Below are 27,500 nucleotides of genomic sequence, written 5' to 3'. Positions count from 1 at the left end.
CGTGTTATCTAATGTCTGTGTCAAATCAAAGTTTATTGGTCTTGTCACAATTTTGCAGATGTTATCGCAAGTGCTGTGAAACGATTACACACACACACACACACACACACCGGTCCGAGGTGTATGTGTGTGTCACTCTTACATTATGTGTGTCTGATGTGTTTCCCCAATATCTGTGTGTGTGTGTGTGTGTGTGTGTGTGTGTGTGTGTGTGTGTGTGTGTGTGTGTGTGTGTAATCGTTTCACAGAACTAGCGATAACATCAGCAAAATTGTGTGAGTGTTTTGTTCTATTATCTATGGGTCACAACTGTCCTGTTGAGTGAGTGTGTGTTCTCTCTCTGCATGTCTGTCTATATCTGTGTGTGTGTGTGTGTGTGTGCACGTGAGTGAGTGTGTGTTCTCTCTCTGCATGTATGTCTATATCTGTGTGTGTGTGTGTGTGTGCACGTTAGTGAGTGTGTGTTCTCCCTCTGCATGTATGTCTATATCTGTGTGTGTGTGTGTGTGTATGTGCACGTGAGTGAGTGTGTGTTCTCTCTCTGCATGTATGTCTCTATCTGTGAGTGTGTGTTCTCTCCAGGTATGTATGAGCCACTCACTGCCTGGCCCCATGCCCCTCTGCTGCTGCTGTGTTGCCATGGCGTTGGCAGGGCTGGTTTCCTGGGTGATGTGCAGTATGTCGTTGATGATGGTCTGTTTGTCCAGGGAGGAAGGCAGAGAGACGGGCCGCGGCTCACCGAACAGCTGGGGCTGGACACACTGCAGCTCATCTAGGATATCATCCAGCTCTGACGACTAGAGACACACACACACACACACGTGTTTAATACAAGTGACAGGTACGGCAGGACTTCCTGTCCCCAGCTCTTCTCCGTTTCCTGAGAAAAGTAATATGACAGGTCACGTCGACCAATAACAAAATGTTTAATGATGCACCAACGCAACAAAAATACTAATTATGCGAATAGCTGCATGAAACGGACATATTTAAAAACTCACTGACTTCATTCCTTCACTAGACCAGACATCACAACGCTAGCAGGCAGCCCACCCTTATGTAGAGGACTCAGTGTAAAGTCCCCACACATCGGTAAATACGGATACAGTTGTTCAATTAGGAGCCGAGTTGGTTTAGCCACGGAAAAAGAACAGGAAACCTTCCCGCTTAGCCACGATTGGCTGAGATAACGGGATGGGCTGGACATGCCGAGAGATGAGTTGGGATTGGTCTGCCACGTAGCACCTTCTGTTTATAACATGATCTGCTCAGTAGGAGTAGATAAACCTTTCTTCTACAGGTTTGTGTTTTTGGTAAACGTTAGCCATGGAGAAGTGTCAAAGTGTTGCTACTGCTGTCAACGACAACGATGCCCCTGAATTTAGCGGGCGCTAATCGACAAAGATCATTGAGGAAAAAGTGATGGACTACTTTCTGCACATAGATCCGTGAGGAAAAAGTGATGGACTACTTTCTGCACATAGATCCGTGAGGAAAAAGGGATGGACTACTTTCTGCACATAGATCCGTGAGGAAAAAGGGATGGACTACTTTCTGCACATAGATCCGTGAAGAAAAAGGGATGGACTACTTTCTGCACATAGATCCGTGAGGAAAAAGGGATGGACTACTTTCTGCACATAGATCCGTGAAGAAAAAGGGATGGACTACTTTCTGCACATAGATCCGTGAAGAAAAAGGGATGGACTACTTTCTGCACATAGATCCGTGAGGAAAAAGGGATGGACTACTTTCTGCACATAGATCCGTGAAGAAAAAGGGATGGACTACTTTCTGCACATAGATCCGTGAGGAAAAAGTGATGGACTACTTTCTGTACATAGATCAGTGAGGAAAAAGTGATGGACTACTTTCTGCACATAGATCCGTGAGGAAAAAGTGATGGACTACTTTCTGCACATAGATCCGTGAAGAAAAAGTGATGGACTACTTTCTGCTCATAGATCCGTGAGGAAAACGTGATGGACTACTTTCTGCACATAGATCCGTGAGGAAAAAGTGATGGACTACTTTCTGCACATAGATCAGTGAGGAAAAAGTGATGGACTACTTTCTGCACATAGATCCGTGAGGAAAAAGTGATGGACTACTTTCTGCACATAGATCAGTGAGGAAAAAGTGATGACTACTTTCTGCACATAGATCAGTGAGAAAAAAGTGATGGACTACTTTCTGCACATAGATCCGTGAGGAAAAAGTGATGGACTACTTTCTGCACATAGATCCGTGAGGAAAAAGTGATGGACTACTTTCTGCACATAGATCCGTGAAGAAAAAGGGATGGACTACTTTCTGCACATAGATCCGTGAGGAAAAAGGGATGGACTACTTTCTGCACATAGATCCGTGAGGAAAAAGGGATGGACTACTTTCTGCACATAGATCCGTGAGGAAAAAGGGATGGACTACTTTCTGCACATAGATCCGTGAAGAAAAAGGGATGGACTACTTTCTGCACATAGATCCGTGAGGAAAAAGGGATGGACTACTTTCTGCACATAGATCCGTGAAGAAAAAGGGATGGACTACTTTCTGCACATAGATCCGTGAGGAAAAAGGGATGGACTACTTTCTGCACATAGATCCGTGAAGAAAAAGGGATGGACTACTTTCTGCACATAGATCCGTGAGGAAAAAGGGATGGACTACTTTCTGCACATAGATCCGTGAAGAAAAAGGGATGGACTACTTTCTGCACATAGATCCGTGAGGAAAAAGGGATGGACTACTTTCTGCACATAGATCCGTGAAGAAAAAGGGATGGACTACTTTCTGCACATAGATCCGTGAGGAAAAAGTGATGGACTACTTTCTGCACATAGATCAATGAGGAAAAAGTGATGGACTACTTTCTGCACATAGATCAGTGAGAAAAAAGTGATGGACTACTTTCTGCACATAGATCCGTGAGGAAAAAGTGATGGACTACTTTCTGCACATAGATCAGTGAGGAAAAAGTGATGGACTACTTTCTGCACATAGATCAGTGAGGAAAAAGTGATGGACTACTTTCTGCACATAGATCAGTGAGGAAAAAGGGATGGACTACTTTCTGCACATAGATCAGTGAGGAAAAAGTGATGGACTACTTTCTGCACATAGATCAGTGAGGAAAAAGTGATGGACTACTTTCTGCACATAGATCAGTGAGGAAAAAGGGATGGACTACTTTCTGCACATAGATCCGTGAAGAAAATAATTATTTTATTATTATTATATTACTCCACCGTTTAGACCTTGTGTATCATGTTGCATGTGACAAATAAACTTTGATTTGTTTTGATACAGTGTGTGTTAACCAGAGACGTTCATGTGAAAAACAACATGGCCGAGGACAAGATAAAGTGTATTTTTCCCGGGAGTTTTTTTCTTATGGTAGGTTTCTACTTTCACCACTTTTAGTCTTGAAATCTCTGGTTGTTTACTACACAACCGTGCTCACTCTGTTTAGCACATGGCCTCACATGTGAATCCTTAATGAGATGGGTGGGGCTAAGGCTTGAGAGGCTGTGAACGATGCTGAATGGGTGGAGACAAAGCAGGGCTCTCCAGTAGATGTAGCAAAAACATTCAAGGGCCATTTTCTCAAAAGTGACGTTACAAGTTCATCAACTTTCAAAGCAGAATTACTTTCCCATTGGTCCTCAGACGCAGTGTAGGATCTACCATTTTGCAGCTCTGAATCTCTAATTTTGCTACATAAGACTGAATATAGTTGGTCAGGAATCTCCACTACGGTCCACGGTGCTGAATCTCCACTACGGTCCACGATGCTGAATCCCCACTACGGTCCACGGTGCTGAATCGCCACTACGGTCCACGGTGCTGAATCTCCACTACGGTCCACGATGCTGAATCGGCACTACGGTCCATGGTGTAAAATCGCCACTACGGTCCACGCTGCTGAATCTCCACTACGGTCCACGATGCTGAATCGGCACTACGGTCCATGGTGTAAAATCGCCACTACGGTCCACGCTGCTGAATCTCCACTACGGTCCACGGTGCTGAATCGCCACTACGGTCCTGAATCTCCACTACGGTCCACGGTGCTGAATCTCCACTACGGTCCACAGTGCTGAATCGCCATTACGGTCCACGCTGCTGAATCTCCACTACGGTCCACGGTGCTGAATCTCCACTAAGGTCCACGGTGCTGAATCTCCACTACGGTCCACGGTGCTGAATCTCCACTACGGTCCACGGTGCTGAATCTCCACTACGGTCCACGGTGCTGAATCTCCACTACGGTCCACGGTGCTGAATCTCCACTACGGTCCACGGTGCTGAATCTCCACTACGGTCCACGGTGCTGAATCTCCACTACGGTCCACGGTGCTGAATCTCCACTACGGACCACGGTGCTGAATCTCCACTACGGTCCACGGTGCTGAATCTCCACTACGGTCCACGGTGCTGAATCTCCACTACGGTCCATGGTGCTGAATCTCCACTACGGTCCATGGTGCTGAATCTCCACTACGGTCCATGGTGCTGAATCTCCACTACGGTCCATGGTGCTGAATCTCCACTACGGTCCATGGTGCTGAATCTCCTCTACGGTCCATGGTGCTGAATCTCCACTATGGTCCACGGTGCTGAATCTCCACTACGGTCCATGGTGCTGAATCTCCACTACGGTCCACGGTGCTGAATCTCCACTACGGTCCACGGTGCTGAATCTCCACTACTAGGCTGATTTGATTGTGTTTGTTTAGCGGAGAACCTGACCCTCTCCCTGTGATAAAGTCACCGCAATAAGCCGGTTATCATAACATCTGCCATTACCATTTGTATCTACACTACATTGCCAAAAGTATGTGGACACCTGCTCGTCGAACATCTCATTCCAAAATCATAGGCATTAATATGGAGTTGGTCCTCCCCTTTTGCTGCTATAAAAGCCTCCACTCTTCAGCCACAAGAGCATTAGTGAGGTCGGGCACTAATGTTTGGCGATTAGGCCTGGCTCGCAGTCGGTGTTCGATGAGATTGAGACCAGGGCTCTGTGCAGGCCAGTCAAGTACTTCCACACCGATCTCGATAAACCATTTCTTTATGGACCTCGCTTTGTGCACTGGGGCATTGTCATACTGAAACAGGAAAGGGCCTTCCCCAAACTGCTGTCACAAAGTTTGAAGCACAGAATCGTCTAGGATGTCATTGTATGCTGTAGTGGTCTAAGGCACTGCAACACAGTGCAAAATTGGCCCAGTGTCGTCCGGGTTAGGGGAGGGTTTGGCCGGCCGGGATGTCCTTGTCCCATCGTGGTCTAGCGACTCCTTGTGGCGGGCCGGGCGCATGCACGTTGACTTCGGTCGCCAGCTGTACAGTCTTTTCTCCAACACATTGGTGCGAGTGGCTTCCGGGTTAAGCAAGCAGTGTGTCAAGAAGCAGTGCGGCTTGGCAGGGTTGTGTTTCGGAGGACGTACGGCTCTCAACCTTCGCCTCTCCAGTAAGGCCATTTTTTTTTAAACTAGGCAAGTCAGTTAAGAACAAATTCTTATTTACAATGACGGCCTACCTAAGAACAGTGGGTTAACTGCCTTGTTCAGGGGCAGAACGGCAGATTTGAACCTTTCGGTTACTGGCCCAACGCTCTAACCACTAGGCTGCCGCTCTACTGCAAATGTTTGTCTATGGAGATTGCATGGCGGTGTGAGCAATTTTATACATCTGTCAGCAACACATCTGGCTGAAATAACCAAATCCACTATTTTCTACATTGCAGAAAATAGTGAAGACATCAAAACTATAAAATAACATACAGAATCATGTAGTAACCAAAAAAGTGTTTAACAAATCAAAATATATTTTAGATTCTTCAAATAGTCACCCTTTGCCTTGATGACAGCTTTGCACACTCTTGGCATTCTCTCAACCAGCTTCATAAGGTAGTCACCTGGAATGCATTTCAATTAACAGGTGTGCCTTCTTAAAAGTTAATTTGTGGAATTTCTTTCCTTCTTAATGCGTTTGAGCCAATCAGTTGTGTTGTGAAAAGGTAGGGGTGGTATACAGAAGATTAGACTATTTGGTAAAAGACCAAGTTCATATTATGGCAACAACGGATGAAATAAGCAAAGAGAAACAACGGTCCATCATTACTTTAAGACATGAAGGTCAGTCAATACGGAACATTTCAAAAACGTTGAATGTTTCTTCAAGTGCAGTCGCAAAAAACATCAAGCGCTATGATGAAACTGGCTCTCATGAGGACCGCCACAGGAAAGGAAGACCCAGAGTTACCTCTGCTGCAGAGGATACGTTCATTAGAGCTACCCAGCCTCAGAAATTGCAGCCCAAATAAATGCATCACAGAGTTGAGGTAACAGACACATCTCAACATCAATTGTTCAGAGGAGACTGCGTGAATCAGGCCGAATTGCTGCAAAGAAACCACTACTAAAGGACACCAATAAGAAGAAGAGACTTGCTTGGGGCAAGAAACACAAGCAATGGTGAATGGATGATCTCCACATGTGTGGTTCCTACCGTGAAGGAGGAGGAGATGTGATGGTGTGGGGGTGATTTGCTGGTGACACTGTATGTGATTTATTTAGAATTCAAGGCACACTTAAGCAGCATGGCTACCACAGTATTCTGCAGTGATACGCCATCCCATCTGGTTTGGGCTTAGTGGGAATATCATTTGTTTTCCAACAGGACAATAACCAAACACACCTCCAGGCTGTGTAAGGGCTATTTGACCAAGAAGAAGAGTGATGGAGTGCTGCGTCAGATGACCTGGGCTCCACAATCATATGTCCTCAACCCAATTGAGATGGTTTGGGATGAGTTGGACCGCAGAGTGAAGGAAAAGCAGCCAACAAGGGCTCAGCATATATGGTAACTCCTTCAAGAATGTTGGAAAAGCATTCCAGGTGAAGCTGGTTGAGAGAATGCTATTTGAAGATTTTGTTTAACACTTTTGTGGTTACTACATGATTCCATATGTGTGATTTCATAGTGTTGATGTCTTCACTATTATTCTACAATGTAGAAAATAGTAAAAATAAAGAAAAACCCTTGAATGAGTAGGTGTTCTAAAACTTTAGACCGGTAGTGTATTTATCCTGCTACTGGTAACTATTACTCCTCTTTCCATATTCCTGCTACCAGTCACACTTCACTCTATCTATCTATCTATCTATCTATCTATCTATCTATCTATCTATCTATCTATCTATCTATCTATCTATCTATCTATCTATCTATCTATCTATCTACCTATCTACCTATCTACCTATCTATCTATCAAGTCACTTGTATAAACCCACCTCTAAGGTCCTGGCACAGACCTGTATGTATAGAATCTTAATTTGAGCCAGTTTGCTACAGCAGGAAAATAATCCTGCAGCAACCGGAAATGTGAATTATTATGGGGATTATAACATTATTATGGGGATTATAACATTATTATGGGGATTATAACATTATTATGGTGGATTATAACATTATTATGGGGATTATAACAGACATTTTTGTAGGGGTTGATACATTTTTCATTAGGGCAATTTAAGTCAAAGTGGAAATGACAAACTTTAGAAGTATTTTTAAAACTAGAATACACTACAAGTTTGCATTTCCTGTTCAGCAGATCCTACATCTGTACATGCATTCTCGTGTTTCTTTAATTTATCGTAGTTCTTGTGTGGTTTTTATTCGTACTTAAATTTTTGTATATTTTCAATTATATATATTATAATCACTGCATTGTTGGGAAAGAGCTTCAAGGTAGGAATTTCACTTCACTGCATTTGACTTTGTGGCGACTAACAAAATGTCCCCAGCTGGTCAAATGTCTGTTGGTTTACTATTCTAGTGGGGACTTCTCCCCACAAGTATAGTTACACACGTCCACACACACACGCACATGCACACACACGCACACACACACACACGCACACACACACAGTTCCTTTCTTCCTCCAGCATGGATATTATAATTGTGATGCATTATGGGAGAGACATTCAGAAAAGAAAAATGATAGGACATTTCTGTCGCTCGGCCAAGCTGGCACAGGACCAATAGAAACACAGCTATGAGAATACTGTGGGAGTGTGTGTGTGTGTGTGTGTGTGTGTTTATATTCACGCCAAAAACATTTAGATGATATCAACAACGGATAATATCAGAGCAGAAATGAGAAGTCTGGACTTGTTTTTGGACCTACTGTAATACCGTTGGTTAAGTTTGTCCAGGATCGATCTAAGGCGGCAACAATAAGACTACATTACCCACAATCCCTTGCTCTGAACCCATTCCCCTACTACTAGCCTACACTTCCCAGCTAGCTTCGAACTCCTTCACCCCAGTCTTTTCTCTGCACACAGCAGAAATAACAGGGGGAGGAGTCTACTGTACAAAGAGAGCAAAGCACACATCCACTTCCATATGAAAACAAACTACAGCAGATTTTACCCTGCTATTCTCTAATATAAACAGAACTATAGCTAAGGCTTTCTAAACATTGACTTAAGTTGCCCCACTGCGTAAGGCGAGAGAGACCTATTGGGGGGGGGGGGGGGGGGGGGGGCAGAGAGTAAATAAGTTGTAGTGTCTGAGAACCACCACGAGGGGGCAGCACACTAGACGTCCCTGTAACAGATCGGCTCGGAGCCCAACATTCACCACTGCTTTACGTAGTGGAGCAGGGACGAGTCGTGACAGATGCCCCAGGCTCTACCCCAAAGGGCACCCTATTCCCTACATGGTGCTATGGGACTTGGGTCATATGTAGTGCACTATATAGGAAATTATAAACTGGGTGGTTTGAGCCCTGAATGCTGATTGGCTGACAGCCGTGGTATAATCAGACCTTAAACCACGGGTACGACAAAAACAGTTATTTTTACTGCTCTATTTACATTGGTAACCAGTTTATAATAGCAATAAGGCACATCGGGGGTTTGTGGTATATGGCCAATATACCACGGCCAAGGGTTGTGTCCAGGCACTCCGCGTTGCGCATAAGAACAGCCCTTAGACATGCCTTATTGCTTAATTATGCCATTTGAGATGCAGAATAGTCACTAGACTGGCCCATAGAGAAAGGAGAGGGATCAGATGCCTGGAAAGAGGCGCTGGTGTTTCCACAGTCAAAAACCGGCCTCTTGCAATAGTACACACACACACAACAACACGGCCACTTGGCTGCGTCCTCTGTGGGCCATATCAAGTTGCTCTGTCCAGGACCCAGTCTTTTGGCTGTGTTTTCACACAGCAGCGCTGGCAGAGACAGGATATGGCAGGGAGAGAGGACCCTAATGAGGTCAGGGATGATGTCATGATCGCGCTCTCTACTCCCTCTCCCTCCTTAGTGAGCTATATAGAATGTAATTTGGGACACAACTCATATCTAACATTAACGCTATTAATCCACGTAAGTCATTGAGAACAAACAGTATTTTAAACAACAATGAGAATCCTTTGATGTTCCATGTCATCTGTTTTTATTTAATTTAACCTTTATTTAACTAGGCAAGTCAGTCAAGAACAAATTCTTATTTATGATGATGGCCTACCCAGGAAACTGCCTTGTTCAGGGGCAGAATGATAGATTTTTACCTTGTCAGCTTGAGGATTCGATCCAGCAACCTTTCGGGTACTGGCCAAATGCTCTAACCACTAGGCTACCTGCTTCTGTTACTGATGACCTTTGGTATCTACCGTCTAGACTACCAGGGGAAATGGGATCTACCATCTACCAGGGGAAATGGTATCTACCGTCTAGGCTGCCAGGGGAAAAGGTATCTACCATCTAGGCTACCAGGAGAAATGGGATCTACCGTCTAGACTACCAGGGGAAATGGTTCTTCATGATGCTCTCTGCGCTTTTAACGGACCTCTGAGACTATCACAGTGCATTTATACGGAGACTTGATTACACACAGGTGGATTGTATTTATCATCATTAGTCATTTAGGTCAACATTGGATCATTCAGAGATCCTCACTGAACTTCTGGAGAGAATTTGCTGCACTGAAAGTAAAAGGGGCTGAATACTTTTGCACGCCCAATTTTTCAGTTTTTGATTTGTTAAAAAAGTTTGAAATATCCAATAAATGTCGTTCCACTTCATGATTGTGTCCCACTTGTTGTTGATTCTTCACAAAAAAATACAGTTTTATATCTTTATGTTTGAAGCCTGAAATGTGGCAAAAGGTCGCAAAGTTCAAGGGGGCCGAATACTTTCGCAAGGCACTGTACCGTCTAGGCTACCAGGGGAAAAGGTATCTACCGTCTAGGCTACCAGGGGAAAAGGTATCTACCGTCTAGGCTACCAGGGGAAAAGGTATCTACCGTCTAGGCTACCAGGGGAAATGGTATCTACCGTCTAGACTACCAGGGTAAAAGGTACCTACCGTCTAGACTACCAGGGGAAATGGTATCTACCGTCTAGACTACCAGGGGAAATGGTACCTACCGTCTAGACAACCAGGGGAACATAGAGAGTCTGGGAACATCAAAAGGTGGGGGGAAAGGAACCACATTTCGGTAATCCAACCAGTTGAAAATATGTGTTGGTACTTAATGAATATGATGTCAGTTCGGTTGTCATCTGAGACATTATGACTGATGACAGGACGACCTAAACTGTACCTGGGAAAGTCTACACATTATAGTTATCAGATTCACATTCACATGGAATTGCAATTTAAATGTTTAAATATGAAACTATTTGTGAAAAGATTAAATGTATTTTAGCTTCCACATGAGAGAATTGGGTTTTCATAAGGTTAAAGCTCTGCTGACTCAGTGGCGCTGCCCATGTGAAGAGACATTGGTTGTAAACTATGAAACATGCCCTCTCCTACCACTATACAAACGAAAATGTAACTTTCTGTTCCGAGGACGCTAGGGTGATAGTCCTATGTTAAAAGGGCTCAGATAATAAGCTGTGCCAAGCACGTGTGGACCTGAGATTGAAAGGGCAAAGATCACCTACAGAACTTAGCCAACCTTAGAGAACCTAACGAAATTAGCATCAAATTTCAATGTGAAGGTGACAACCTACACCCAGGAAGGATGAATTTCGGCAATACCAGCCAGAATATAGCATAAACTTAAAGTATGGCAACTTGGTATGAACTTTGAACTCTTATTCACCAAAGAAGTGATACCTCCTAGCCGTTGAGTTAGAGCAGCAACTGTAGACGTTGGCTAGAAGAGGACGGACAGAGTTAAAACCTCTTCAGTCTACCCCCTACTTTTTCGAACATTCTGTTAAAAATCGCGCAACATTTCAGCGTCCTGCTACTCATGCCAGGAATATAGTATATGCATATGATTAGTATGTGTGGATAGAAAACACTCTGGTTAAATAATGTCTGTGACTATAACAGAACGTTAACAGCAAGCAAAATCCCAAGAAAAACCTGGTCACAAAAACCACAGAAAAGTATTAATCCGCCAGTCTCTGAATTGTTTATTGCAAGCAAAAATATATAGCAGGGAGCTTGCAGTTCCTACAACTTCCCCATGATGTCGCCAAAAACTTCATTTTCATTGACAAAAATCCTTTGTGTAATGACAAATAGATCCTTCATTTCGTCCAGCATACAGCAATCGATTTTGGAAGAGAGACAAAGGACATCGTTTTCTTGAGTAACTGCTATTGAATGCAGATCGCCCAGTGATCAATTTGATCGCTTATTAACGTTTACAAATACCTAAAGTTGGGTTACAAAAGTAGGTTGAAGTGTTTTGTCAAAGAATATAGGCAACTTATATAATTTTTAAAAATGACGTTGCGTGTTGGAAGGGAGCTTTTTTCCTGAAACAGACAGGCTATACAAATGGATATTTTGGGCATACATGGACGGATTTAATCGGGAAAAAGACCCAATTGTGATGTTTATGGAACATATAGGAGTGCCAACAAAGAATATCATCAAAGGTAATGAATGTTTTATATTTTATTTCTGCGTTTTGTGTAGCGCCGGCTACGCTAATTATTTTGTTTACGTCCCCTTCAGGTATATTGGGGTGTTGCATGCTATCAGATAATAGCTTCTCATGCTTTCGCCGAAAAGCATTTTAAAAATCTAACTTGTTGGCTAGAATCACAACGAGTGTAGCTTTAATTCAATACCCTGCATGTGTGTTTTAATGAACGTTTGAGATTTAACGAGTACATTTAGCATTTAGCGTATGCTCATTTGCATTTCCAGGTGTCTAGATGAGACATCTGCGTCTCAGGTAGGAGCAAGAAGTTAAAATGTCCTACCACACGATGACGGTACTACCAAGTATCTATCCTACCACCAGATATTCTTCAGAGGCCAAGTGATCCATGCTGGACCACCCGGCCTCCCATCTACCGAAGCGCAACTCAGAGTAAATATTTATTGCATTCTCCTTTTTCAAATGGACGTTAATTTAGAATGCATAAGATTTACGATAGCATAGCTTCTCCCTTTGTTCCTCAGTCTTCCCGCTCTTTCACTCAAACCCAACCCCCCTTCTTTGTGTAACCAGCTGTCATATCTGTTCTGTCCACCAGGGATGTTTTCTTTATGACATAATTTGTAATCAATGTATGATCCATTCTGTGTAGATGTAATTGTGTGTGATTATTTAGGTATTTAATAAATAAATAATTAAACCAAATTTTGTATAGCTGATTCAACTTGTTAGCCAGGGTTCGTGAAGATAAAGAATTTACCACTTTCAGATGAAACTAAACAAGGTGACGATTAAATATTGACTGCTCTTGAAGTAAAAGATTACCAGGTCTTTAAGAGGTTATTCGGAAGATAACAGCTCTATAACATGATTTTGTGGTTCCCCGACTTTCTAGTTAATTATTCACCTGATTAGCTTAATCAGGTAATATTAATTACAGAGAAATGATTTCATAGAATAACATGTCATATCACTTAATCCCGCAAAGCCAATGACACGACACGACACTACCGTCTACCAGGGGAAATGGTATCTACCGTCTACCAGGGGAAATGGTATCTACCGTCTACCAGGGGAAATGGTATCTACCGTCTACCAGGGGAAATGGTATCTACCGTCTACCAGGGGAAATGGTATCTACCGTCTCCCAGGGGAATTAGTATCTACCGCCTATAGGGAAGATGTGGAGACGTTCATATTGAAACAAATGTTATTTTTTTCCCCCTAACTTGTTTGATAAGATTAGTACAGATTCTCTCAGAGACCCTCCTGCCCACACTCTGCTTGCTTCCTCTCTAATATCGGTCTCTGCTTCCTCCTGCATGTATTGCAGTCTGCCTCAGCCTCACCACTGAGACCTCAGTCTCACCACTGAGTGCCACATCACTGTCTGTCTCAGTAGCTTACTTTCTGCAAAGTAAAAGTTATTATGAGAACTTTAGAGGCCTATTTCCTTTGCTCTTGTTGAGGTACGCTCCGTTTCACGTTAGCTTTATACTTCATCTAGCCAGCAGCCTTCAACATTACAGCAAAATATGTATCTTCCGGCGGCTAGCCATCTGACATATTATCTATAAACAACTACTTTCTCTTAATGTTGCAACCAGTTGTGCACTCATTCTCCGAGAGTCCATTTTTCTTTGTTTTGGGGGAATGTCTGTAAACATGGCAGAAGTTGAGGGATGGTTTTAAAAATGGCCTTTTGTCTAGCATCTCTCAAACACACAGAGCAGCGTCTAGTTAACTAGTTGAGCCACCTCCGAGATGGGGCAGTTCGTTTCGCGTCAGGCTATGCCCTCGGGCCTGTGCCAGGAGAGGGTGGAGTTAGCTGTTTGAGAGAGTGGTGAATGTGCTGCTAAAAAGGCAAAATCAGCGGAGGCGAACATAACGAACAAACCACTGCTTGGATCAATGCTGGGATAAATATTTAGATTTATTTGATTGTATTTGATTTCCTTTATTGGGAACAATTTTATTTTATATTATTATAAACAATTACCGAGGTCCATGGGGGTAGCTAACAAATATTCTGATAACTAACCCTTTCTGTCTACTAATAGCTAGCTAGCGCTACTAGCTAGCCATTCGGCTAGTAGCTAGCTAGCGAGTAAATATCAGTATAAGGTAGTCCTTAGGCTACTAGCTAGCAACTAGTACTACTAGGTAGCCATTAGGGTACTAGCAAGCTAGCTAGACAGTAACTAGTAGTACTAGCTAGGCATTAGGGTACTAGCTAGCTCACTGCAGCACAATGTGTTGTCTTCTGTCCTCCACAACGCTTTACCTCACAGTAACACAATTTGGCTACAAAAGAAACCTTGTAGGACGGTTCTAACGATGGCTCTGGGAAACGAGGCACGTGGCTCGGTTTGCGAAAAGCATCTTAAGGCTAAGTTAATCATTAGAACCATAGGATCCGACGGCTTCTAACAATGAACCAAGAGGATTTTGGTAACCGGGCCCTGGTCTTTAAGAATATATATCTCTGTATATCATACCTTGTTATTGATGTGTAGCTTATAGGCTCATCACAAATGGCCAAATCCTGACATAGGCTAAAATAAAAAGACCACGGGTCATGACCACTGTATAGACCACGGGTCATGACCACTGTATAGACCACGGGTCAGCTGGGCTGCCCTAGTATAGCTGGGCTGCCCTAGTCATTGGTCATGACTACTGTATAGATTGGGCTGGGCTGTCCTAGTATAGATCATTGGTCATGACCACTGTATAGATTGGGCTGGGCTGCCCTAGTATAGACCACGGGTCATGACTACTGTATAGACAACGGGTCATGACCACTGTATAGACCACGGGTCATGACCACTGTATAGACCACGGGTCAGCTGGGCTGCCCTAGTATAGCTGGGCTGCCCTAGTCATTGGTCATGACTACTGTATAGATTGGGCTGGGCTGTCCTAGTATAGATCATTGGTCATGACCACTATATAGATTGGGCTGGGCTGCCCTTGTATAGACCACGGGTCATGAGGCACACATGTCAGTGGAATGCGGCTGACTGCCCATGTTGTCATGTTGTCTAAGCTCATATGAACCGAAGCTTGTGGTGATCGGTGGCATGTTATAGAGCCCATTCACCATGATGTAGGCTACAGGTCAGTCATTCAGTTTGAACAAGTTGTGGAAGTGACTGTCTCACTGACCTACAGTGCCTTGCGAAAGTATTCGGCCCCCTTGAACTTTGCGACCTTTTGCCACATTTCAGGCTTCAAACATAAAGATATAAAACTGTATTTTTTTGTGAAGAATCAACAACAAGTGGGACACAATCATGAAGTGGAACGACATTTATTGGATATTTCAAACTTTTTTAACAAATCAAAAACTGAAAAATTGGGCGTGCAAAATTATTCAGCCCCCTTAAGTTAATACTTTGTAGTGCCACCTTTTGCTGCGATTACAGCTGTAAGTCGCTTGGGGTATGTCTCTATCAGTTTTGCACATCGAGATACTGAAATTTTTCCCATTCCTCCTTGCAAAACAGCTCGAGCTCAGTGAGGTTGGATGGAGAGCATTTGTGAACAGCAGTTTTCAGTTCTTTCCACAGATTCTCGTATCCCGTTCACCACCAGAGACACTTTTCAAAGGACAAAGGACTTGGTTGGGCAACACGGCCTTCCATCTACCACCAACCTATTGAAGCGCAGCTCAGAGTAAATATTTATTGCATTTTCCTTTTCCAAATGGGCGGTAATTTAGAATGCATAAGATTCTATATTTACGATAGCACAGCTTCTCCCTTTGTTCTTCAGTCTTCCCACTCTTTCACTCAAACCCAGACCCTTTCTTTGTGTAACCAGCTGTCATATCCGTTCCCTCCGCTAGGAACGTTTTCCTTTATGACATAATTTGTAATCAAAGTATGATTCATTCTGTGTATATGTAATCCTGTGTGATTAGTTAGGTATTTAGTAAATACATAATTAAACCCAATTTTGTATTGCTGATACCAACTTGTTAGCCAGGGTTCGTGAAGATAAACAAGAATTTACAACTTTCAGATGAGACTGAAATAAGGTGATGATTAATATTGACTGCTATTGATGTAAAATATTACTAGGTCTTTAAGAGTTTATTCGGAAGATAACAGCTCTATAAATATTATTTTGTGGTGCCCGACTCTCTAGTTAATTACATTTACATGATTAGTTTAATCAGGTAATATTAATTACAGAGAAAGGATTTTATAGAATAGCATGTCATATCACTTAATCCGGCAAAGCCAAAGACACGACAACACCGACTCTCTCATTCTAGAACACCGACTCTCTCATTCTAGAACACCGACTCTCTCATTCTAGAACACCGACTCTCTCATTCTAGAACACCGACTCTCTCATTCTAGAACACCGACTCTCTCATTCTAGAACACCGACTCTCTCATTCTAGAACACCGACTCTCTCATTCTAGAACACCGACTCTCTCATTCTAGAACACCGACTCTCTCATTCTAGATTCTCTGAATTTGACACTACTTATACTTTTGACAATGAGGACCTTTATCAAGTTCCCCAGTACTAGTCAGTTTAACTTGTGGATATTATTTTTATGTCGCTGTGTGCAGTTTGGAGGGAGTTTCTAACTAGCTCTAACAGAATGACTGGAAGTATTCCTCTATTAAATACCATTCATTTAACATCAACTATCATTCCAAAAAACGATCTAATGAAAATATCACTAATCGTTAATAATCATTCCGTCAACTTGTACCCAAACCATGGTGCTACTCATCCTTTACAATTATGAGTCATAAATGAGAGAAATCTCATGCCACCCACCTGCTCAGAGCGATCATATCCTGTATCCTGTTTCTCAGTCTTCACATGGAGGGGGTGTTTCATCTCCGTCTTCACCTCTCCTCCTCCCTCCATCCTAGCCTGCCTCTCCTTCATGCCCCCCTCCTCTTCATCCAGCAGGTACCTCAGCAGTGCGTTGTCCTTCTTCTTAGGACTCAGGGGTTCCTGTTTGGAGGGGAGGTTCCCATCTGTACCCCCCCCTGTACCCACCTGGGTGTTGACGTTACTCCCCTGCTCTCCCAGCTCCTTGCCAGTGGCCTCAGCGGTGAGCTTGGCCAGGTCGACAGGAGAGGTGCTGTTCTGGAGCAGCCTGTGGAGTATTTTGTGTTTCTCCTTTAGGGATGTGGCGTGGCCCCCTGGGGCCCCTGGACCATGAGGGCCCCCCAGCCCTGACGAGGGGTCCTTGGAGTCTCCTCCTCCGTTGGGAGACGGGGGGGTGTCGAGGGGTTCGGACTTGGTGGTGAGGAGCTGGAGTAGTTTGGTGTGGCCCTTGTTGTCGTGGAGGACACGGCTCTGCGCGTTGGGGCCGTCGTTTGAGCCGTCCCTCTCCTCTTTGACGTCACCGTGGTTACCGCTGCTACCGTTCCCGTCAGTCTGTCTGTCCATCTGTCTCTGGTCGTACTGTCCACCCTGCTCTCCGTGAGGATCCACGTTAGTGCCACCGCCAAGCTTCGACATCATGTGAGGGTTGACCCCTGCCCCCATCGTGACTCCGGCTGGCGACCCCATCATCTTCCTGTCCGGTGACCCCAGGGTGTGTGTGTGCGAATGCCCCCCAGCGCCAGGAATGTGTGGGTGAACGCAACCGCCGTGTCCAACCCCGTGACACTCACTCAGGGCCTGCAGGGCCGACAGAGAACTACTGGTGTAGCTGTTAGCAAGACTGTTAGCCTGACTGTTAGCCTGACTGTTAGCCTGACTGTTAGCCTGACTGTTAGCCTGACTGTTAGCATGACTGTTAGCATGACTGTTAGCCGCAGGACCGCTACCTCCTACTGCAACCCCTGTTCCAGACCCACACATCCCCACAGGGGAGGGCGAGTGCAGGCATGGGGCCACGCGAGGGCTCCCTGCCATCCCTGGACTCGCCCGGTGCCTAGGGGACAGCATCGAGTTCTGTTGCCCCAGATGGGGGCCTCCAGCTGGGGTAGGGCTGCCTCGAGATGGGCTGCTCATCCTCCAGCTGGCCCCTTGCTGGTGGGGATGGTTGGGGGGGTTCATGCCCATGCCGCCCTGCATCCCTCCAGGGTAGCCCATGTGCTGGGGAGGGCAACCGTAGCGGTAGCCCTGCATGTGTCCAGACCCGGACCCCATGGGTCCGAGCCCTGGTTCTCTGGACCCTGGACCTCCATGAGGAAGGGAGAAGGGCGTGCTGTTGGAGCTGATCGTGGTGTCCTGTCCCTGGGGCACCAGGCCAGATATTGTCCCCGGGGTTGGAGGTGTCATTGAGGGGTTGGGGACCATTGGTTTGGGGCCGGGGCCCATCACTGTCCCCTGCTGGCCCTGTCCACCGGGCCCCATGTCCTGACCCGGCCCCATACCACACATTGACTGCTCTCTGGGGATAACACACGGGATACAAGAGGTGGAGGTTACACACACACTGAGCAGTAACACAGAGCAGCAACACATACACACACACACACACACACACACACACACACACACACACACACACACACACACACACACAAAGAACATTCAATTCACTGGCAACAGTTCTGGTAGACATTACTTCTGTCAGCATTCCAAATCCACGCTCACTCAAAACTTGAGACATCTGTGGCATTGTGTAGTGTGACAAAACTGCACATTTTAGAGTGGTCTTTTATTGCACCCAGCACAAGGTGCACCTGTGTAATGAACATGCTGTTGAATCAGATTGTTGATATGCCACACCTGTCAGGTGGATCGATTATCTTGGCAAAGAAGAAATGCTCACTAACAGGGATGTAAACAAATTTGGGGTCAGAGCTGGGGTTAGGGGTTAGGGAACGTTCCTCTGTAGCAGGTGTAGAGACATGTAGAGCTGGGGTTCAGGGGTTAGGGGTCAGGGGTTAGGGAACGTACCTCTGTAGCTGGTGTAGAGACATGTAGAGCTGGGGTTCAGGGGTTAGGGGTCAGGGGTTAGGGTTCGTACCTCTGTAGCAGGTGTAGAGACATGTAGAGCTGGGGTTAGGGGTTAGGGTTCGTACCTCTGTAGCAGGTGTAGAGACATGTAGAGCTGAGGTTCGTTGGTGGCAGGGGAGCGGACCAGCTTGCTCTTGGTGTGAGCCGACACGATGGTCCCGTCTGACAGAGAGAACCTGTAGATGGGGCTGAATGCCTGGCCGTGACGCAACACTGCAGAGAGACGCACAGCGGCGAGGGAGAGTTAAAGAGGCAAGCTGGGATTCAAACAACAGAGCAGGCACCCCGGCACAGCTGAGGGATCGGGGCTGGAGAAACGTAACTACTTTGGATGCATCCATGAAATCAACATGATGTGTTGAAATTCTCTAAGATGATATAGATCTCGTCAGGCAGTCTAAGATGATACAGGCCTCGTCAGGCAGTCTAAGATGATATAGGCTTCGTCTGGTAGTCTAAGATGATATAGGCCTCGTCTGGTAGTCTAAGATGATATAGGCCTCGTCTGGTAGTCTAAGATGATATAGGTCTTGTCAGGTAGTCTAAGATGATATAGATCTCGTCTGGCAGTCTAAGATGATACAGGCCTCGTTAGGTAGTCTAAGATGATATAGGCTTCGTCTGGTAGTCTAAGATGATATAGGCCTTGTCTAAGATGATATAGGACTTGTCATGTAGTCTAAGATGATATAGGCTTCGTCTGGTAGTCTAAGATGATATAGGCCTTGTCTAAGATGATATAAGCCTTGTCAGGTAGTCTAAGATGATATAGGCCTTGTCTGGTAGTCTAAGATGATATAGGCCTTGTCAGGTAGTCTAAGACGATATAGGCCTCGTCTGGTAGTGTAAGACGATATAGGCCTCGTCTGGTAGTCTAAGATGATATAGGCCTCGTCTGGTAGTCTAAGACGATATAGGCCTCGTCTGGTAGTCTAAGATGATATAGGCCTTGTCTAAGATGATATAGGCCTTGTCAGGTAGTCTAAGAAGATATAGGCCTCGTCTGGTAGTCTAAGATGATATAGGCCTCGTCTGGTAGTCTAAGAAGATATAGGCCTCGTCTGGTAGTCTAAGAAGATATAGGCCTCGTCTGGTAGTCTAAGAAGATATAGGCCTCGTCTGGTAGTCTAAGATGATATAGGCCTCGTCTGGTAGTCTGAGATGATATAGGTCTCGTCAGGTAGTCTAAGATGATACAGGCCTCGTCTGGTAGTCTAAGATGATACAGGCCTCGTCAGGTAGTCTCACCCTCTTGTTGGTGTCTCTTGGCGAAGGACATCTCTCCGTCGTTCTGTAGGTGAAACCTCTGGATGCTTCTCCTCACCAGGTCTTCCCAGCCAGGCTTCATAGAGGCTCTCAGAAGACTGGTGTCTAGTGATGTGATCTTACCTAGGGACACAGCAGAGAGAGAGAGAGAGAGAGAGAGAGAGAGAGAGAGAGAGAGAGAGACAGGCTACTGATCACAAATGTGTGTGTGTGTGTGTATACTGTCCACACATCAGTGGCAGGAAGGAGCCAGACAGACAGACAGGTTGGTGATCCTACAGTGACTTTATACTTTACCTCACAGCCAGTTGAAAGAGGAGCACAGTGTGCGTGTGTGTGTGTGTGTGTGTGTGTGTGTGTGTGGGCATCTATCCTGTACTATATAATCGGTGTCAACAGTTCGATATAGAGTTTGAGTTTCTTTATGTTCAGAAGCGTGTGTGTTAACAGGAACAGTAGCTGGTGCTTGGGCACTGCAAACAGCTGGAAGACAGGTCTCTACAATGGTTCTCTCTTGACAGTGACAACCTGAGAAACTTGCTCTGTCATTGGCTACCTCCCTACCTAGTCATTAAAGACGGTTCTGCAATTGGTTCCAGTCCGTCTGATCATTTATAGATAGTTCTTAATCAATCAGAAAACTGGTCTGGTGGACTGCCTTGGTCATAATTCTGTGGCTGTGTGATTGGTTAATGTCAGACAGCTGGTATGATCGTAGTGCTGTGATTGGTTACCTTGCAGGTCCTGGCGGGTGGTGAAGCTCTCGTGCGTGGGGAGAACGGGCCGCTCCTTCATGGGCATCCTGCGAGCCACACATATCAGACATGACTGGAAGTCTAGAGGGGGAGAGAGACAGGGGGGTAGAGACAGGAGGGGGAGAGAGAGGGGGGGGGGAGAGGAGGAGGGAGAGAGAGGGGAGGGAGAGAGGGGAGAAGAGAAGAGAGAGAGGAGGGGAGAGAGAGACAGAAGAGGGGAGAGAGAGAGACAGGAGGGGGGAGAGAGAGAGATGGAGAGTAGGGGAGAGAGAGAGATGGAGGGGAGAGAGAGACAGGAGGGGGGAGAGAGACAGGAGGGGGGAGAGAGCGATAGAGAAGAGGGGAGAGAGAGACAGAAGGGGAGAGGGAGAGGAGGGGAGAGAGAGAGAGAGGAGGGGAGAGAGAGAGAGAGGAGGGGAGAGAGAGAGAGAGGAGGGGAGAGAGAGAGAGGAGGGGAGGGAGAGAGAGGAGGGGAGGGAGAGAGAGGAGGGGAGGGAGAGAGAGGATGGGAGGGAGAGAGAGGAGGGGAGAGAGAGAGGAGGGGAGAGAGAGACAGGAGGGGGGAGAGAAAGAGATGGAGAGGAGGGGAGAGAGATAGAGAGGAGGGGAGAGAGATAGAGAGGAGGGGAGAGAGAATGGAGGGAGAGAGAGTGGAGGGAGAGAGAGTGGAGGGAGAGAGAGTGGAGGGGAGAGAGTGGAGGGGAGAGAGTGGAGGGGAGAGAGTGACGGGAGGGGAGAGAGAGAGGAGGGAGAGAGAGTGACAGGAGGGGAGAGAGAGATGGGGGAGAGAGAGATGGGGGAGAGAGAGATGGGGGAGAGAGGAGGGGAGATTTCAGCCCCAGAAACTAGAATATGCATATAATTGTCAGATTAAGATAGAAAACACTAAAGTTTCCATAACTGTCAAAATATTGTCTGTGAGTATAACATAACTGATATTGCAGGCGAAAACCTGAGGAAAATCCAATCAGGGAGTGACTCTTATTTTGAAACCTCTCTGTTCCTATCCTCCATTTAAAGGGATATCAACCAGATACTTTTTTTCTATGACTTCCCTAAGGTGTCAACAGTTTTTAGACATAGTTTCAGGCTTTTATTTTGAAAAATGAGCGTGAAAGATCACATTGCGTAAGTGGATAGGTGGGGGCTCTTAGAGTGAGTTTTGCGCTACAGAGTAAAGTGGCCATTGTTCCTCCCGGTCCTATTGAAAAAGCTACACACTCGGTTGATATATTATCAAATATATATTTTAAAAACAACCTGAGGATTGATTATAAAAAACATTTGACATGTTTCTGTGGACATTATGAGAGTGACCGCTCTTTCCTGTGGATTTCTGAACATAACGCGCCAAACAAACGTCGGTATTTGGGGTATAAAAATTATCTTTATGGAACAAAAGGAACATTTGTTGTGTAACTGGGAGTCTCGTAAGTGAAAACATCCGAAGATCATCAAAGGTAAACGATTAATTTGATTACTTTTCCGATTTTCGGGACCTAGCTACTTAATGCTTAGTGTACATAATGCTATGCTAGGGCTATCGATAAACTTACACAAACGCTTGGATTGATTTTCATTTTTACATCTCTGTTTCGCTCTTCGTGTTGTTGTTTGTTTAGTGTTTTCCCAATTTTCCCAGAAGTGGTTAGATTCTATGGATTCTTCAAATACATTGAGCTGATTTCTGTTGTGCAGGTTCCCTCTTTTTCCGTAGTGTATTTCTGTATTGTTTTAGTGATTCGCCAAAGTGAAGGCGTGGACTTTTCTGAGGCTCTATGTTTTTCGTTGGATAGGTTTTCTCAATTATTTCTTAGGCTTTTGTATTTTTCAACAAATCATTTGTCATTGTATTTTCTTAGGTTGTCCGGTTGACATTTTTTAGATTTGAACCTGAAAGGTCAAAATATACTGTTTAGGCTTCCTACTGCCAAGTTTACACCTTCACTATTACAGTGAAACATTTTGTCCAGGAAGATGTCTAAAAGGGATTGAATTTGTTGTTGCCTAACTGTTTTTTGGTCGGTTTCCACACTACTTTCCTTCCATCTGTAGCATTTCCTCATATTATACAGTTTCTTTGGCTTTGATGCCTCATGATTGCGTGTTTTTCTGTTTAAGTAGACTGTGATTTTGCTGTGGTCTGATAGAGGTGTTAGTGGGCTGAGTGAACGCTGAGAGAATCTGGGTTGAGGTCAGTGATAGAGTACTACTGCCAAAGGATGTGCTGTAGGTGTACCTACCATAGGAGTGTCCTCGAAGCCTACCATTGACTATGTACAGACCCAGGATGTAACAGAGCTGTAGGTGTCCCTACCATAGGAGTGTCCTCGAAGCCTACCATTGACTATGTACAGACCCAGGATGTAACAGAGCTGTAGGTGTACCTACCATAGGAGTGTCCTCGAAGCCTACCATTGACTATGTACAGACCCAGGATGTAACAGAGCTGTAGGTGTACCTACCATAGGAGTGTCCTCGAAGCCTACCATTGACTATGTACAGACCCAGGATGTGACAGAGCTGTAGGTGTCCCTACCATAGGAGTGTCCTCGAAGCCTACCATTGACTATGTACAGACCCAGCGTGTGACAGAACTGCAGGAGCCCTCTATAGCGCCCTCAATTCAAATTTGGACATTAAAACCAGTTCAAATGTCTATACATTTGAACATCAACTACATATAAATGTAATTTAAGTGGGAAGTTTACAGACACTTAGGTTGGAGTCATTAAAACTCGTTTTTCAACCACTCCACAAATGTCTTGTTAACAAACTATAGTTTTGGCAAGTCAGTTAGGACATCTACTTTGTGCATGACACAAGCAATTTTTCCAACAATTGTTTAAAGACAGAATATTTCACTTATAATCCACTGTATCACAATTCCAGTGGGTCAGAAGTTTACATACACTAAGTTGAATGTGCCTTTTTAAACAGCTTGGAAAATTCCAGATAATGTCATGGCTTTAGAAGCTTCTGATAGGCTAATTGACATAATTTGAGTCAAATTGGAGGTGTACCTGTGGATGCATTTCAAGGCACAAGGAACAATTTCCAAACTCTTGAAGGTACCACGTTCATCTGTACAAGCAATAGTACGCAAGTATAAACACCATGGGACCACGCAGCCATCATACCGCTCAGGAAGGAGACGCGTTCTGTCTCCTAGAGATGAACGTACTTTGGTGCGAAAAGTGCAAATCAATCTCAGAACAACCGCAAAGGACCTTGTGAAGATGCTGGAGGAAACAGGTACAAAAGTATCTATATCCACAGTAAAACGAGTCCTATATCGACAAAATCCGAAAGGCCGCTCAACAAGGAAGAAGCAACTGCTCCAAAACTGCCATAAAAAAGTCAGACTACGGTTTGCAACAGCACATGGGGACAAAGATTGTACTTTTTGGAGAAATGTCCTCTGGTCAGAACTGTTTGGCTATAATGACCATCATTATGTTTGGAGGAGAAAGGGGGAGGCTTGCAAGCCGAAGAACACCATCCCAACTGTGAAGCACGGAGGTGGCAGCATCATGTTGTGGGGGTGCTTTGCTGAAGGAGCAACATCTCAAGACATCAGTCAGGATGTTAGAGCTTGGTCACAAATGGGTCTTCCAAATGGACAGTGACCCCAAGCATACTTCCAAAGTTATGGGAAAATGGCTTAAGGACAACAAAGTCAAGGTATCGGAGTGGCCCTCACAAAGCCCTGACCTCAATCCTATAGAAAATGTGTGGGCAGAAATGAAGAAGTGTGTGTGAGCAAGGAGGCCTGCAAACCTGACTCAGTTACACCAGCTCTGTCAGGAGGAATGGGCCAAAATTCACCCAACTTATTGTGGGAAGCTTGTGGAAGGCTACCCGAAACGTTTGACCCAAGTTAAACAATTTAAAGGAAATGCTACCAAAATGAATTGAGTGCATGTAAACTTCTGACCCACTGAGAATGTGATAAAAAAAAAATAAAAGCTGAAATAAATCATCTCTCTCTACTATTATTCTGACATTTCACGTTCTTAAAATAAAGTGGTGATCCTAACTGACCTAAAACAGGGACTTTATATGGATTAAATGTCAGGAATTGTGAAAAACTGAGTTTAAATGTATTTGGCTAAGGTGTATGTAAACTTCTGACTTCAACTATATATATAAAATCAGGGACTGATTTATACCTGGAACACCAGGTGGGTGATATTAAATGTCAGGTAGAACAGAAAGAAAAGTGATTCAGTCCGGACCTCGAAGGGGAAGACTTGAATAGCCTCGATACAGGGAATAGGAGGCAGAACTGTTTCTAATTTCCTTAAATCAGCATGACGATCGTGTTCCAAATGGCACCCTATTCCCTTATAGCCGAATAGCGCTAGCTAACGCTACTAAGCATTTTTTTTTTATTACAAAAACACACATTATACACACACATATTACATACAAACACATATTAATATATATATATATATATATTTATAAATACATGTTTTTTTAATTTCCTACAAATCAATACTTGGAGTTAAATATCAATATAATATAATCCAAAAATAATATTGTGATATGTAACTATTGTTCCCCCCCCCCCCCCTACAGCCTGGTAAACAGGCTAATTCTAGCCAGAGGAAAACCAGTGGAAAAGTAAGGTTTAGGACACACTAAAGACTATTGAGATGCACCCTGCTGTCTCCAACTGGCCAGGTGGTAAGTCAACTAAAGCTAGCCAAAGAGACAATGAAAGGAAGCCACTGTAGACTGTTGAGATGCACCCCGGTTATCTCTGGCTAGCCAGGTCGGAAGCTGAATCTAGCCAGGTCGTAAACTGAAGCTAGCCAGGTCGGAAGCTGAAGCTAGCCAGGTCGGAAGCTGAAGCTAGCCAGGTCGTAAACTGAAGCTAGCCAGGTCGGAAGCTGAAGCTAGCCAGGTCGGAAGCTGAAGCTAGCCAGGTCGGAAGCTGAAGCTAGCCAGGTCGGAAGCTGAAGCTAGCCAGGTCGTAAGCTGAAGCTAGCCAGGTCGTAAGCTGAAGCTAGCCAGGTCGGAAGCTGAAGCTAGCCAGGTCGTAAACTGAAGCTAGCCAGGTCGGAAGCTGAAGCTAGCCAGGTCGGAAGCTGAAGCTAGCCAGGTCGGAAGCTGAAGCTAGCCAGGTTGGAAGCTGAAGCTAGCCAGGTTGGAAGCTGAAGCTAGCCAGGTTGGAAGCAGAAGCTAGCCAGGTTGGAAGCTGAAGTTAGCCAGAGGAGAGTCATTGGAAAAGTAGCTAGGGCTTAGGACACACACTATAGACAGATCCTAGCACCCTCGGTCACTCCAGCTAGCAGGCCAATGTAGCAGGCCAAAGTAGCAGGCCAAAGTAGCAATAGCTAGGGTTTAGGACAGCCAATGTTAAGTTGGGGCTATGGTAGTCAAATGCAAAACATTCTAACAGTGTTTCTGATTGTATTCTCAACGCGCCATCCTTTTCCTCCCTCCCTCCCCTCTCTCTCTCCCTCCTCCCTCCATACCTTCTGCCTCTTCCTTGATGCTCTTGGGTTTACAGTGAATGTCTCTCCCTCCCCTCTCTCTCTCTCCCCTCTCTCCATACCTTCTGCCTCCTCCTTGATGCTCTTGGGTTTACAGTGAATGTCTCTCCCTCCCCTCTCTCTCTCTCCCCTCTCTCCATACCTTCTGCCTCCTCCTTGATGCTCTTGGGTTTACAGTGAATGTCTCTCCCTCCCCTCTCTCCATACCTTCTGCCTCCTCCTTGATGCTCTTGGGTTCGGAGACAGCGAAACACTGCATGGTCTCATATTTCTGTTTCTGCCCCTCATGGTCGTTGGTCTCGTCCCTGTTGTCACTGTGAGGGTTGACCAGCATACGACAGTTAAACGTGTGACTGTTCCTCCTGGGACCTTCACTGGACCACGGCACACCGTTCACTACAGGGGGAGAGAGAGAGAGAGAGGGAGGGATGGATATAGAGGGAAGGAGAGGGAGGGATGGCGGGGGAGAGAGAGGGAGAGAGAGAGAGAGACAGAGAGAGAGAGAGAGAGAGAAAGAAAGAGTCATTGTTACCAATTATTTCTGCTTTTGGGTCATCCACATGAAGATGAAAAAGACACTGAAGGAGACAGAGGAAGGTGTTTTAAAGGACCACTATGTGTAAAAGACACTGAAGGAGACAGAGGAAGGTGTTGAAGGACCACTATGTATAAAAGACACTGAAGGAGACAGAGGAAGGTGTTGAAGGACCACTATGTATAAAAGACACTGAAGGAGACAGAGGAAGGTGTTGAAGGACCACTATGTATAAAAGACACTGAAGGAGACAGAGGAAGGTGTTGAAGGACCACTATGTATAAAAGACACTGAAGGAGACAGAGGAAGGTGTTGAAGGACCACTATGTATAAAAGACACTGAAGGAGACAGAGGAAGGTGTTGAAGGACCACTATGTATAAAAGACACTGAAGGAGACAGAGGAAGGTGTTGAAGGACCACTATGTATAAAAGACACTGAAGGAGACAGAGGAAGGTGTTGAAGGACCACTATGTATAAAAGACACTGAAGGAGACAGAGGAAGGTGTTGAAGGACAACTATGTATAAAAGACACTGAAGGAGACAGAGGAAGGT

At 45.0% G+C, this 27,500-nt stretch overlaps 1 protein-coding gene across 7 annotated transcripts in view; it reads right to left on the bottom strand.

Annotated features, from left to right (window-relative positions):
- The window catches only part of LOC110489533 (nuclear receptor coactivator 2), a 193,084-nt gene that overhangs the window by 52,784 nt on the left and 112,800 nt on the right, over window positions 1-27,500 (bottom strand). For 6 of the 7 annotated variants that reach the window (XM_036945677.1, XM_036945678.1, XM_036945680.1 and 3 more), the window contains exons 7-12: window positions 26,617-26,805; window positions 20,885-20,986; window positions 20,133-20,273; window positions 18,950-19,097; window positions 16,737-18,312; window positions 602-797 (exon numbers count right to left, since the gene is read on the bottom strand). In XM_036945677.1, coding sequence (XP_036801572.1) covers window positions 602-797; window positions 16,737-18,312; window positions 18,950-19,097; window positions 20,133-20,273; window positions 20,885-20,986; window positions 26,617-26,805 — 2,352 coding nt within the window. Of the gene's footprint in view, window positions 1-601; window positions 798-16,736; window positions 18,313-18,949; window positions 19,098-20,132; window positions 20,274-20,884; window positions 20,987-26,471; window positions 26,589-26,616; window positions 26,806-27,500 lie in introns of those variants that run through there. The other variant, XM_036945683.1, reaches the window with a different exon arrangement.

Source organism: Oncorhynchus mykiss, chromosome 15, assembly GCF_013265735.2.
Source record: "Oncorhynchus mykiss isolate Arlee chromosome 15, USDA_OmykA_1.1, whole genome shotgun sequence".
Taxonomy (NCBI): domain Eukaryota; kingdom Metazoa; phylum Chordata; class Actinopteri; order Salmoniformes; family Salmonidae; genus Oncorhynchus; species Oncorhynchus mykiss.
This window is presented reverse-complemented; position numbering and strand designations above follow the sequence as displayed.